This window comes from Garra rufa, unplaced genomic scaffold (genome assembly GCF_049309525.1).
Source record: "Garra rufa unplaced genomic scaffold, GarRuf1.0 hap1_unplaced_004, whole genome shotgun sequence".
Taxonomy (NCBI): Eukaryota; Metazoa; Chordata; class Actinopteri; order Cypriniformes; family Cyprinidae; genus Garra; species Garra rufa.
In genome coordinates, this window is record NW_027394279.1 from 2,092,567 (window position 1) to 2,106,119 (window position 13,553).

Genomic DNA, 13,553 nt, shown 5'->3' on the forward strand with positions numbered 1-13,553 from the left:
TATATTAAGTAGAGCATGATCTCATAAATTGTGGATACATTTTTTTAATGTGTGACAAGAACTTTTTAAATATTTTTTTAAAAATGTGTGCGGTGGAAATGACAAGAAATTAACGTAAATGTAGGGAAGCTTCGTCCCAATGCTGGAACATGACTGTTTCTGGATTGAAACATTTGCAGTCATGCAAATCTATTCTCGCAATCCATATAAATTGTACTTTGTAACCATAAATGTCATTTCCACCACAGAGGCCAGTGTGGTGGAAATGAGATGTCTGTAGTTTTTTGTGAAAAAATGGAAGATAGCTTCACTGATTGGCTTTGAATTATTACTTAGCATTTTGTGTATGTAAAATACTCTTATTTAACTTAAAATTTTTAGCTTTTTAATAACACCCTTGATGGTACAGCATGTGGTGGAAATGACGTAGAATAAATTAAATACTCTCACAATAAATAACTATAATGTATTTTAGATATTTTACTAGTGTAAATTCAGGTACATTAATCGTTACCAGATAGGTCATATTTTGAAACTGTATTTTCATTGTTGAAGTTTAAAAGTCTGGGTGTGCGACAAGGAGAAAACAGTGATTTTGACACCCTATGAGAAGGTTGAAAAGTATGAAAAAAATCCTAATAGAAAGGTAGTAAAAAGTTTTTAGGGTGGTTTTATTGATAGCTTGACAAAGAAAGAGGAATTTGTCCAAAAGTATATGTATTTTTAAAAATATGACCAAAGTAGGCCTACACAAGTGCCCATAGTCTAAGAATCACCCGTATATAACATTTCAACACTAGAACATTTAAAAGAGCTATAATTAAAAGCTTCGAATGTCTGAATTCTTTTACTCAAGGTTTCGCTTAGCCTTCGGGAAATCATTTAATCTTTGCCCGCATTAGAAATCTTAAACACAGGTTTGCTCATTTAATCGTCGATCCGTGAGGAAATATCTGAAATGTTTTTCTCAATAAACATAATTTCTTTACGATCGAAAAAAGAAAGAAATGATCATCTTGGATGAAAAGGAAGTAAGTAAATTATCTGCTAATTTTTGTTCTAGAAGTGAACGTCTCCTTTAACATGATCAAAACACTGCACACTTGGGAGCACGGAAGGTTCAGAACACAAAGTTAATATTCATGAATCGAACGTGGGCACGGCGCTTCTGCGTACAACGCATGAGGGATGACTTCACTATGTACTGTTTGCCTTCAGACGCAGCGGTGATTCAGCGACTTTGACTTCAGAAATTCAGATTTGTCACTTCGTGTAGATCTGTGAAGTTCTGAGGCAGATATAAAGGCAGAGGTTTAGGTGTATGAGTTTCACTTTCGATTTGAAGTAAAATCGTCATTTTTTCTGTCGGAGCGTTAGAATGGAGATCTGCGGCCTTGTGACTGAGAAAAATGAGTCAGGTATGAATTCACCTGTTTGCTGTTACCTGTTTCTTAAATGTTAAAACAACAAGCACTGGTTTTATATTAAAACCATTTTTATATCTTGATATTTAACATAATTTATGTTTTCCGGAGAAAAACACCCCGTTCTGTTTTTTTATGTGTTTGTGATGTTGTGTATTGGTTTGTGTGACCCAGTTCCTCTGAAGAGCATCTCAGTGGAGGTTGGTGTTCAGGATCATGTAGCCACAGTGTCCTCCACTCTGCAGTATGTGAATGAGGAAGAGCGCCCCCTGGAGGCCTTGTTCGTCTTCCCTCTGCCTGCTGATGCTGCTGTCTGCCACTTCAGTGCCAAGATCGGAGAGCAGGAGATTGTGGCAGAGGTGCAGGACAGAGAAAGTGTGAGTCCAAATACAAACCTCAGCTGATTTGCATATATTTTTACTGTGCATTACATAACAAAACTGTATCTTGCAGGCGAGGGATCAGTATGATGATGCTGTAAGTTCGGGTCAGCAGGCGTTTCTGTTGGAAGAGAGTGCAGAGAGTCCTGATGTGTTCAAACTGAGTGTCGGGTGTCTGTCGGCGGGTCAGAACGCTGCCGTCACCATCATCTACGTCACTGAGCTCGCTGTGCAGGATGACCACTCGCTGCGCTTCTGTCTGCCGGCTGTACTCAACCCCCGATACACACCAGCAGGTACTACAGCAGCTGCTTCAGGTTCAGGTGCTGGTATAGTCTCAGAGATTTCATGTGGAGCTGTTCCCTACATGCTGACTCTCAGTGTCCATGTGAGCTCTCCAAAGCCCATCTCCAAACTCGAGTCCAACTGCACTCTGGATCCTCTAGTGTTCGTCAACTCTGATCACACTCAGGCTACGGTACTGTGTGTCTTCATGTGTTTATCTGGATGTGTGAGCAGAGCAGTTTTATGCATGTGTTGTTTGTGTGTGTAGGTGAATCTGAGTCCTGGTCACATGTTTGATAAGGACGTTGAGCTGTTTGTGTTCTATCAGGATACCCATCAGCCCTCTGCTATAGTGGAGGCAGGAGTGACCACTGCCCCATCAGGTGGGACCTGCAGCTCACTGGAATTATGGGATTAAGTGATCAAGGTGTCACTGACTCTTTCTCTCTTTTTCAGGCTCTCTGATGAGGGACCCAGTGGTCATGATCAGTTTGTACCCAGAGTTCCCAGAGCAAGTGATGTCATCACTGGTAACTCAAGGCGAGTTTGTTTTTGTGATTGACAGATCAGGCAGTATGGGAGACATGATGTATCATGGGAAAGGAGCACAGATGCGCATACAAAGTGCAAAGGTAAGATTTAAGGTTCCAAACAGCATTTATTTAAATGTGATGAAACATTTTAAGTCATCATGAAACTTGTTCCACAACCAATTACTTATATTTTGTGACATATTTCAGGACATTTGAGAAAGAATAATTGAATTCCATGTCATATCAGATTTGATTCAAGTGGTTGGAGGGAAAGGGCTGAAAAGTAAGAAGGATATGTGAGTTCAAAGGAAGAAGATTAGTTATTAAGAAGGTTTTTATGTTTTAATGAAAGATGAAAGAAACAAAAAAATGTTTGAGAAACTATCTTTCTTTGTGCACAATAAAACAAGGAATGTGCATTATAAAAGTAAATACAATAGTTATGGTGTGTTTTGTATGCTGTAGTAAATACTATAGTTTTGATCGAATTTTCACTTTCTGTCCATGTCTCTCTATAGGACACTCTGCTGTTACTGTTGAAGAGTCTGCCCATGGGATGCTACTTCAATATCTATGGATTTGGCTCTGATTTTGAGTCCTTCTTCCCGTTAGTATCTAGATCTTTATTCATAGACATTCAGTTTTAAAAATTTGTCAGATGAGAGGTTTTTCTGTCTTTGCAGTCAGAGCGTTAAGTACAGTCAGGACACAATGGATCAGGCTCTGAAGAGAGTGAAGGAAATGCAAGCAGACATGGGCGGCACAGAGATTTTACAGCCTCTAAAACACATCTACAGTCAGTGCTGTCACCCCAAACACCCCAGACAGGTACAACACATTAGCTGAATAACATTCTGTGTGAAAGTATAAACATGGCTTAAGACTCAGATGTTTTTCTCTCTCTTCAGCTGTTCATCTTCACTGATGGAGAGGTGGGAAACACTAAAGCGGTGCTGGACCTGGTGAAAAGTCACGCTCAATCTCACAGGTAAAGGTCTGCTGGGTTTGATCTGTCCATCATTCATATCTTCATCACTAACAGTAACAGAGTTTATTGTGTCTTCAGGTGTTTCTCATTCGGGATTGGTGAGGGTGCAAGTGCCGCTCTCATCACAGGAATGGCCAGGGAGGGATCTGGTCACGCTCAGTTCATCACAGACACCGACCGCATGCAGCCCAAAGTAAAGCTCTCCACTGGATTTCACAGCCACAGATGTTTCCTAGTCAAATGTCTCAATGGTTTCTCTTTCTCTTCAAACTATATCAGGTGATGCAGTCGCTCAGGTTTGCGCTGCAGCCCGCTGTGGTTAATATCTCTGTGGATTGGAGCCTTCCAGATGGAGTTACTGTTGACACACTGTCTCCACCAATCAATGTGCTCTTCCAGGGTCAAAGGGCACTCATTTATGCCAAACTTAAAGGAGAGGTGCGATGATGTAGCATGCGTATCTTTACAATACCAGTGTCCTAATTTGTTTAGATTATACAAAAATCTGATGTTTCTCTCTCATAGAGTTCAGAAGGCTCTGTGGGAACAGTGACAGTCAAATACAGTCTTAAAGATCAACCAGTAACAAACCAGCTCCACTTCTGCCTCAAACCAACTGAGGAAACAGGGTAACACTTAAACACACAATGAAATAGACCAGTGGTTCTCAATCCTGGTCCTGGGGGACCCCTGCTCTGCACATTTTGCATGTATCCCTTATTTAACACACCTGATTGAGATTACCACCTCATTAAGAGAGAGATCCATGAACTGAACTAACGAGCTGATGATCTCAATCAGGTGTGTTAAATAAAGGAAACATGCAAAATGTGCAGAGCAGGGGTCCTCCAGGACTAGGATTGAGAACCACTGAAATAGACTAACATTAACTGTTTTCTTCTAATTCAACAAATTTCCTCTTTGTTTCTGCAGGTTGTCCATTCACCGGCTGGCGGCTCGGACCCTGATCCGTTCTCTGGAGCAGGAGGAGAGGTCAGGTGCTGGAGATGTAGAGGGCATCAGGAGCAGGATGGTGGAGCTCAGTGTTCAGGCAGGAGTGAGCAGTGTTCATACAGCCTTCATTGCTGTGAATAAAGACAGCAGACAGACTGTGAAAGGACCCCTGCTGCAGAGAAGAGTGCCGACACAAGGTTAGTGCTCTTATAGTGTGTGTATATATTGCTTTTACTGTCACTTGACTCTTTGATGTTAACATTAAGATGTGAAATTAAATGTTTTTCAGACTTGTCTCCAGTAATTGCCCTGATGCAAGCAAATTGTGGTAAGACAAACAACAATCTTTTGTTTAAGCATAAAGATTTTTGTTCATTACCCTGATTTCACCTGGCATATAAACACCTCCAATACATCGGCTTATTGAAATGCACATGTGTGAAATGTTTCAGGAAACATCCTTGTGGCAAATTTAAGCACATTCAGCAACAGAAAGTGTTTTGCAGTAGGAGCAGAGGAAATATATTTCAAACTACCAACTCTGATGGCACTGTGTGTTATAACAAACATACAGGTCCTTTTTTTAAAAAATTAGCATATTGTGATAAAGTTCATTATTCTCTGTAATGTACTGATAAACATTAGACTTTCATATATTTTAGATTCATTAAACACAACTGAAGTAGTTCAAGCCTTTTATTGTTGTAATATTGATGATTTTGGCATACAGCTCATGAAAACCCAAAATTCCTATCTCAAAAAATTAGCATATCATGAAAAGGTTCTCTAAGCGAGCTATTAACCTAATCATCTGAATCAGCTAATTAACTCTAAACACCTGCAAAAGATTCCTGAGGCTTTTAAAAACTCCCAGCCTGGTTCATTACTCAAAACCGCAATCATGGGTAAGACTGCCGGCCTGACTGCTGTCCAGAAGGCCATCATTGACACCCTCAAGCAAGAGGGTAAGACACAGAAATAAATTTCTGAACGAATAGGCTGTTCCCAGAGTGCTGTATCAAGGCACCTCAGTGGGAAGTCTGTGGGAAGGAAAAAGTGTGGCAGAAAACGCTGCACACCGAGAAGAGGTGACCGGACCCTGAGGAAGATTGTGGAGAAGGACCGATTCCAGACCTTGGACTGAGTCTGGAGTAGAAACATCCAGAGCCACCGTGTACAGGCGTGTGCAGGAAATGGGCTACAGGTGCCGCATTCCCCAGGTCAAGCCACTTTTGAACCAGAAACAGCGGCAGAAGCGCCTGACCTGGGCTACAGAGAAGCAGCACTGGACTGTTGCTCAGTGGTCCAAAGTACTTTTTTCGGATGAAAGCAAATTTTGCATGTCATTCGGAAATCAAGGTGCCAGAGTCTTGAGGAAGACTGGGGAGAGGGAAATGCCAAAATGCCTGAAGTCCAGTGTCAAGTACCCACAGTCAGTGATGGTCTGGGGTGCCATGTCAGCTGCTGGTGTTGGTCCACTGTGTTTTATCAAGGGCAGGGTCAATGCAGCTAGCTATCAGGAGATTTTGGAGCACTTCATGCTTCCATCTGCTGAAAAGCTTTATGGAGATGAAGATTTCATTTTTCAGCACGACCTGGCACCTGCTCACAGTGCCAAAACCACTGGTAAATGGTTTACTGACCATGGTATTACTGTGCTCAATTGGCCTGCCAACTCTCCTGACCTGAACCCCATAGAGAATCTGTGGGATATTGTGAAGAGAAAGTTAAGAGACCAAGACCCAACACTCTGGATGAGCTTAAGGCCGCTATCGAAGCATCCTGGGCCTCCATAACACCTCAGCAGTGCCACAGGCTGATTGCCTCCATGCCACGCCGCATTGAAGCAGTCATTTCTGCAGAAGGATTCCCGACCAAGTATTGAGTGCATAACTGAACATAATTATTCGAAGGTTGACTTTTTTTGTATTAAAAACACTTTTCTTTTATTGGTCGGATGAAATATGCTAATTTTTTGAGATAGGAATTTTGGGTTTTCATGAGCTGTATGCCAAAACATCAATATTAAAACAATAAAAGGCTTGAACTACTTCAGTTGTGTGTAATGAATCTAAAATATATGAAAGTCTAATGTTTATCAGTACATTACAGAAAATAATGAACTGTATCACAATATGCTATTTTTTTGAGAAGGACCTGTATTTGTATGGAATGATGCACACCCCCAGTCAAAAGTTGATTGAACTTTAGATACGCCTATGTCTGTCATAATTTAAGTTTTGTAAACAAATAATAACATAATATATAATATAATTTTGTGTTTTTTTTTTTTTCTCAGGTCAAGTAAGAACCCGCGGGTCACACTATTCTGCACGTAAGAGAACAAAGTCTTATAGAGCTTTTCTTGTTTGCCTGTTTGTTTTGCTTATTTACATATGTGACCATGGACCACAAAACCAGTCATAAGTAGCCCGGGTATATTTGCAGCAATAGCCAACAATAAATGTTATGGGTCAAAATTATCAATTGTTCTTTTATGCCAAAAATCATTAGGATATTAAGTAAAGATCATGTTCCATTAAGATATTTTGTAAATTTCCTGTCATAAATATATCATAACTTAATTTTTGATTAGTAATATGCATTGCTAAGAAGTTAATTTGGACAATTTTAAAGGCGATTTTCTCTATATTTCTCCATATTTCGTTTTTTTTTTGCACCCTCAGATTCTGATTTTTCAAATAGTTGCATCTCTGCCAAAAATTGTCCTATCCTAACAAACCAGAGAAATACTCAGAAAAAAAAATTGACCCTTATGACTGGGTTTGTGGACCATGGGCTTGTGTTTGTTTTTTGTTATTCCTCAATGTCTGAATGCTTTGTCAGTTTATGCAGATGAACAATCATTCCGATGCTCAAAGATGATGTCTCCGAGAGCAATCACAGAGCGAGCATGCTCAAAAATGTCTAACTGGGCACCAGAAGGTAAGTGAAGTAGACATACTCAGACATAGACAAAAGAAATCACATGACGTGAACTCGAAAATGAGAGCGGAAGATGGGCTTAAAGAGTTGGTTCACCCAAAAATGAAAATTAGCGCATGTTTTACTCATCCTCAAGGCATCCTAGGTGTATATGACTTTCTTCTTTTAGTCAAATCCAGTCGGAATTCTATAAAAAAAAATAAAAAATTCTGGCCCTTCCTAGCTTTACAATGGCAGTGGGCGGGTGTTTCTGTTCAACAGTCCAAAAGAAGTCCAATAAAGCGCATCCAGCCATAATAATACAGGCATCCTGTAGCGAATCGGTGCATTTCTGTAAGAAAAATATTCATATTTAAAACGTAATAAACATTTTTCTCTAGCTTGCGCTAACTGAGGTACACAGAAGCCGATCCTGGTGGATGACGTAGGATGTATGTGTTGCACATGCGCATGTGCTGGTGAGAAGTGATGAACACAGAAGCAGATAGAAACAAATAACGGTCATGAATTAGAAGTCTAAAAAAAGGAGGATTTGTAAAGAAAAATGTCAGAGGATTTCGATATAATCCAAGAGGAGACTGGTTTTCCTTTGCTAAAGTAAGGAAACTTTGCTTCGTTTGCTCCTGTAAACAAACATTACGTTGGTTTTCGCAAGTCTGACCGACACATGTGCAACACATACGTCATACATTAGTGTTTATTACATTTTAAATATGGATATTTTTTTTAAAGAATGCATTGATTCACTACAGGAGGTCTTTATTCACTCCTCTGAGCCATGTGGAACATTTTTTAATGTATTTTGCAAGTTCAAACTTGGGGGCACCATAGAAGTCCAATATATAGAGAGAAATTCTGAAATGTTTTCATCAAAAACATTTCTTTATGACTGAAGAAAGAAAGACATGAACATCTTGGATGGCAAGGGGGTGAGTACATTATCTGTAAATTTTTGTTCTGAAAGTGAACTACTCTTTTAAGGCTTAATGTTCATATCTGTGGAAATGTTTTGTTGTTGCTGTTTTAATTTTTGAGACCTTTTCTCTTTTTTTCTTCAGTGACTGCACCCAAACAAAAGATCGGATTTATGACAAGTAACACAATGAATACACCGTGTCATTAAATGTGAAACACAAATGCAATCACCTCATGGTTAATGATCATTATCGTCATTTGCAGAGATCCAGAATTTCTTCCGCCGTGATTCTGCGAGTGCCTTGTCTGATCAGACAGACTCTGAAAGCAAGAATGATGGTATACACTTAATGCACACACACTGATGGACATATGTGACCCTGGACCACAAAACCAGTCATAAGCGTCACTTTTTTGACATTCAGATGTATACATCATCTGAAACTATTCTCTGTAATCTGAGGGTGCAAAAAAACATTGTGAAAATCACCTTTAAAGTTGTCCAAATGAAGCTCAAGCACAGCATATTACTAATCACAAATTAAGTTTTGATATATTTACAGTAGAAAATTTACAAAATATCTTTATAATGTTGACCCATAAAATGTATTGTTGGCTCTTGCTACAAATATACCCGTGCTACTTAAGGTTTTATGGTCCAAGGTCACACATAAGACATACAGACACGTAGGAAAAGTAGTTCACCTAAAATCAAAATGTACTGACCCTCAGGCCATGTAACATGTAAATGAGTTTGTTTCTTCATGGGAACACATTTGGAGAAATTTAGTATTAAATCACTTGCTCTCCAATGGTTCCTCCATAGTAAATGGGTGCCGTCAAAATGAGAGTCCAGACAGCTAATAAAAACATCACAATAATCCACACCACTCCAGTCCAGTCTTGAGAAGTGAAAAGCTTCCATCATGTTTTTTTTTATAACTTCAAACCATTCCAAGCTAAAATTCCAGTCTTTTGTTCATAATATTTAAAAAGTTGTCTCGTCTGAATCAGGAGAGAAATATGCACACATCAAGCACCGTTTATATACCCTGGAAATCTAGAGGTCTCGCGAGAGCACAATTTGAATTGTCTCTGCAAGACACTCTGGCATCGAGCAATGATGCACGTTACTGCATTATGTAAGCAGTTCTGGGAACCAATCAAATCGGTGTATCTGATGTACGAGCTAAGCTGATGACGACAGCGCTACAATGTCCGGAATCATTTAGTAAACATTGAAAGATGGCTACAGATGAACACCAGTTGTTTGAAACGGCTTTGGCCGCTACAATGAACGAGTGAGACTTGGCTTTTCATATAAGAGAGGAACAGAAAACCACGCTCGAATCGTTCCTTTGCAAGAAGGACGTTTTCGCTGTTTTGCCCAATGGATACGGCAAGAGTTTAATCTATCAGTTAGCTCCGCTTTGTAGCTAAGCGTATGGGGCTTAGTGAATTTGTGATTGGTCGTGGCGCTATCCAATTGCATGCAGTGAGAGTTTCAAATGCATGCTTGGTGCCGCCCCTCGAGTTAGGCCCTTTTCATTACTCGATGCCAGACCCTTAATCTTAGTAGATTAGGATCTGGATTTTTTCCAGGCTACCGTTTATATGCAAAAAGTCCAAAATCTTTCAAGTTGAAAAAAGTGAAAGTGGTGATGTATTGTCAAGTATGGTGACCCATACTCGAAATTGGTCCTCTGCATTTAACCCATCCAAGTGCACACACACAGCAGTGAGAAGTGAACATACACACACACACACACACACACACCAGAGCAGTGGGCAGCCATTGCTCCAGCGCCCGGGGAGCAACTGGGGGTTCAGTGCCTTGCTCAAGGGCACTTCAGTCATGGTATTGAAGGTGGAAAGAGCGCTGTTTATTCACAATCCCCACCAAGTTCAGGGTGTTATTACGGACTCGTTTTCTGGCCAGAAGTGATGTTAAAAATAAAACGCCTTAGTGATAGTTTTGTTTCTTACACATACTCACAGCTTTTCACTTCACAATTTGACAAGCGTAGTAGGTCATAAAATACATTATGTGTTCAGCTGCTCCTGAGCCCCAGAAGGACACGCTACTCCAGCTGGTGTCTCTCCAAAAGGCGTCAGGCTGCTGGGAGCTGGATGCCACACTGGCTGATGTGTTTGGGAAGACGGAGGATGAGCTGACCAATCAGAAACCAGCACAGGTGAGAGATGTGATGAAATAACAAGACAGCCATGATTGTGTCCAGTAACAAATGGTTTGTCCACAGGTGGATGGGTCAGTATGGGCCACTCTCCTGGCTCTGATCTGGTTATACGGCTGTGAAATAGAGCAGCAGGTGGAGTGGCAGTTTGTGGCCATGAAGGCAGCGTCATGGATCGGCTCTCAGAAAGGTGAGATCTCCATTCCAGACCACATTCATTCAGTCAGCGCTCATCAAGAGACGTTAAAGCAAATCTCTTCAGTTCTGTGACGCACACTGATGATTTGAGTGTGTGTGTGTTTCAGTGGGAGATCTGTCTCAGTGTGTGTGTGTGGGGAATGTCCTGCTCGGGTGTCAAGTGACCAAAGAGACTCTGGGAATCTGAAGACTTCAGTGTTTCTACATCCTGTGCCATATAAGTGCCAAACACACACTCACACTGGCTTTTCTAACTGCATCAACAACAGACCCGAATAGATATTTACTTCATGAATCATCAGTATGAATGTTTATAGCTTTCAGTGTTTGTCATCAGAATATTTCTATCATAAAATTCAATTACATATAACAAAAACATACAAAATCAACCAAAGAGTGCTTTAAAAATTGGCCCATAATGGAGAGAGTAAATTAGATTGATGTAGGAGCATTGCAAATAATTATAATGCACAGTAATTACACTAACTGGTTTATGAACTGTAAGATGTTTAATGTTTTTTTTTTTTTTAAAGAAGTCTCTTGTGCTCACCAAGCCTGCATTTTATTTGATTCAAAGTACAGCAAAAACAGTAACATTTTGAGAGATTTTTACTATTTAAAATAACTGTTTTCCATTTGAATTAATTTTCAAATGTAATTTATTCCTGTGATTTCAAAGCTACATTTTTAGCATCATTACTCCAGTCACATGATCCTTCAGAAATGATTCTAATATTCAGTTTAAAAACATTTATTACCATTATGTTAAGAAACAGCTGAGTAGAATTTCATCAAAGTTTCTTTGATGAATAGAAAGTTCAGAAGAATAGCATTTATCTGAAATAGAAATCTTTTGTAACATTATAAATGTCTTTATCATCACTTTTGATCAATTTTAAGCTTCCTTGCCAAATAAAAGTATTAATTTCTATAAATTATATTGACTCCAATATTTCAATCTTATCTATTTGTCAAAGAGTCCTGAAAAAACAACTCCACTGTTTAAATATTGATGATAATAATAAAAAAAGTTTATTAGAATATTTCTGAATGACAATGTGACACTGAAGACTGGAGTAATGATGCTGAAAATTTAGCTTTGATCATAGGAATAAATTACATTTTCAAATATATTAAAATAGAAGGCAGTTATTTTAAATAGACAAAATATTTCACAATATTACTGCCTTTGCTGTATTTCGGATCAAAAAAATGCAGGCTTGGTGAGCAGAAGAGATCTTTTCTTTAAAAACATTAAAAAATCGTACTGTTCAAAAACTTTAGACTGGAAGTCTATAAACACTGTAAATGAATGTTAACTAGATGCAACAACAAAGCAGCAATTCTGATATGGGTCACTGAAAATACACTTATGTTAAATAAGTGTCCGGTTTAATATGTTTTTTCTGAATTCATACCTTTTTATTTATGATTTTGCTCTAACAATTAACACTGCTTTGTACGCTAAATCAAATTTTAGTATTTATTTTTAATAAATACAAATGTTATTTATTTATTGCCATTCTGTCATCAAAAAAATTGTGCTTTGTCATTTAGGTCCATCCTAACAGTGTGCATAAATTAAGTGTATGTGTAAATTAAATAATGTTGGAATGTATTTTTAACACGTCTTCATTAACTATTACCATTACTGTTCAAATTCACATCATTTTAAATGTGGAAATTACATTGTGTTTGAGTATATTAATGGATTTCAGAAAAAAAAATACAGAGTTTTCCTCTGATGGATGTGAATTGTACTATGTTGAACAGTGTTAAAAACAAATATATCTACTGAGAGTATGAAAAGTGTATTAAGCGTGCATTTATACAAAAATTATATTTCTTGAAGGGAGACACTGCAGGCAAAAACACTGTTTTTTTATGCACCAGTCAAGTTTGAGATTTTGGGCTTTTTGGTGTTTCATGAAGTGTTCTTTCAGACTAGTGGAAAGAAAACATCCAAAAGACAAATAAATAGTTAAAAATATGTACATACAATGTGATTTCCGGATTTTTATTTTTAGATTCTGTCTCTCACAGTGGAAATGCACCTATGCTGAAAATGGTAGACGCCTCCATGATTTCTAAGTAAGAGAACTTGCAAAATCACAGGGTGGTCAAATACTTATTGACCTCACTGTATAACATTTGCTTGATTCTATACATTTTAGTCCCTCAAAAATTGTAAAAAAAAAAAAAAAATACATTGCTTTCCGTCTGTTCCAAGTATTTTCTGAATTATGGAGTGACAAAATGAGATGCCGCAAATTTCTTCTGTAAAACCATTTGACTCTAATATGTCAAAAAATATTAAAAACAAACAAACAAAAAAAAAAATAGAATTTTGACTGAAGAACCGACTTCATCCAGTGTTTTGATCTTTGTACTGGAAATGTATGCAAATTAGCACATATTTGATTAAATAATGCTTCATTTGCATATTTAAACCTAACATTTTAGAAAACTTGTAACACAGAAATGTTTGCAATTATCAAAGCAACCAATTAACTAGGTAAGTAAGGTGATAACTATTTTTTTTTTTTTTACCCTATTCACCTGCAGTGTCCCACCTTAATATAAAAAAGACCCAGGGAGATGCAGAAACATCCGAATTTGGTGAATGTAAAATTTGAATTTGAATATCAATATCCCATTGTCTTCAGAATTACCATATGAATTTGCAAACAAAGAAAAATACACAAGCAAATAGTCAGTTATGACATTCAAGTCTT

General features: G+C 38.3%; 1 protein-coding gene across 1 annotated transcript; it reads left to right on the plus strand.

Annotated features, from left to right (window-relative positions):
- The first annotated feature begins 1,192 nt into the window (after positions 1-1,192).
- On the plus strand, positions 1,193-12,330 carry LOC141312728 (von Willebrand factor A domain-containing protein 5A-like). Its single transcript, XM_073832608.1, has 20 exons — positions 1,193-1,418; positions 1,599-1,801; positions 1,878-2,282; positions 2,358-2,472; positions 2,546-2,721; positions 3,141-3,229; positions 3,306-3,450; positions 3,531-3,610; positions 3,689-3,803; positions 3,890-4,048; positions 4,136-4,239; positions 4,544-4,761; positions 4,854-4,892; positions 6,864-6,899; positions 7,412-7,510; positions 8,569-8,604; positions 8,690-8,764; positions 10,481-10,620; positions 10,687-10,810; positions 10,926-12,330. The coding sequence occupies exons 1-20, from the start codon at positions 1,379-1,381 to the stop codon at positions 11,003-11,005; spliced, it is 2,478 nt and encodes an 825-aa protein (XP_073688709.1). The 5' UTR covers positions 1,193-1,378; the 3' UTR covers positions 11,006-12,330.
- The last annotated feature ends 1,223 nt before the right edge of the window (positions 12,331-13,553 follow it).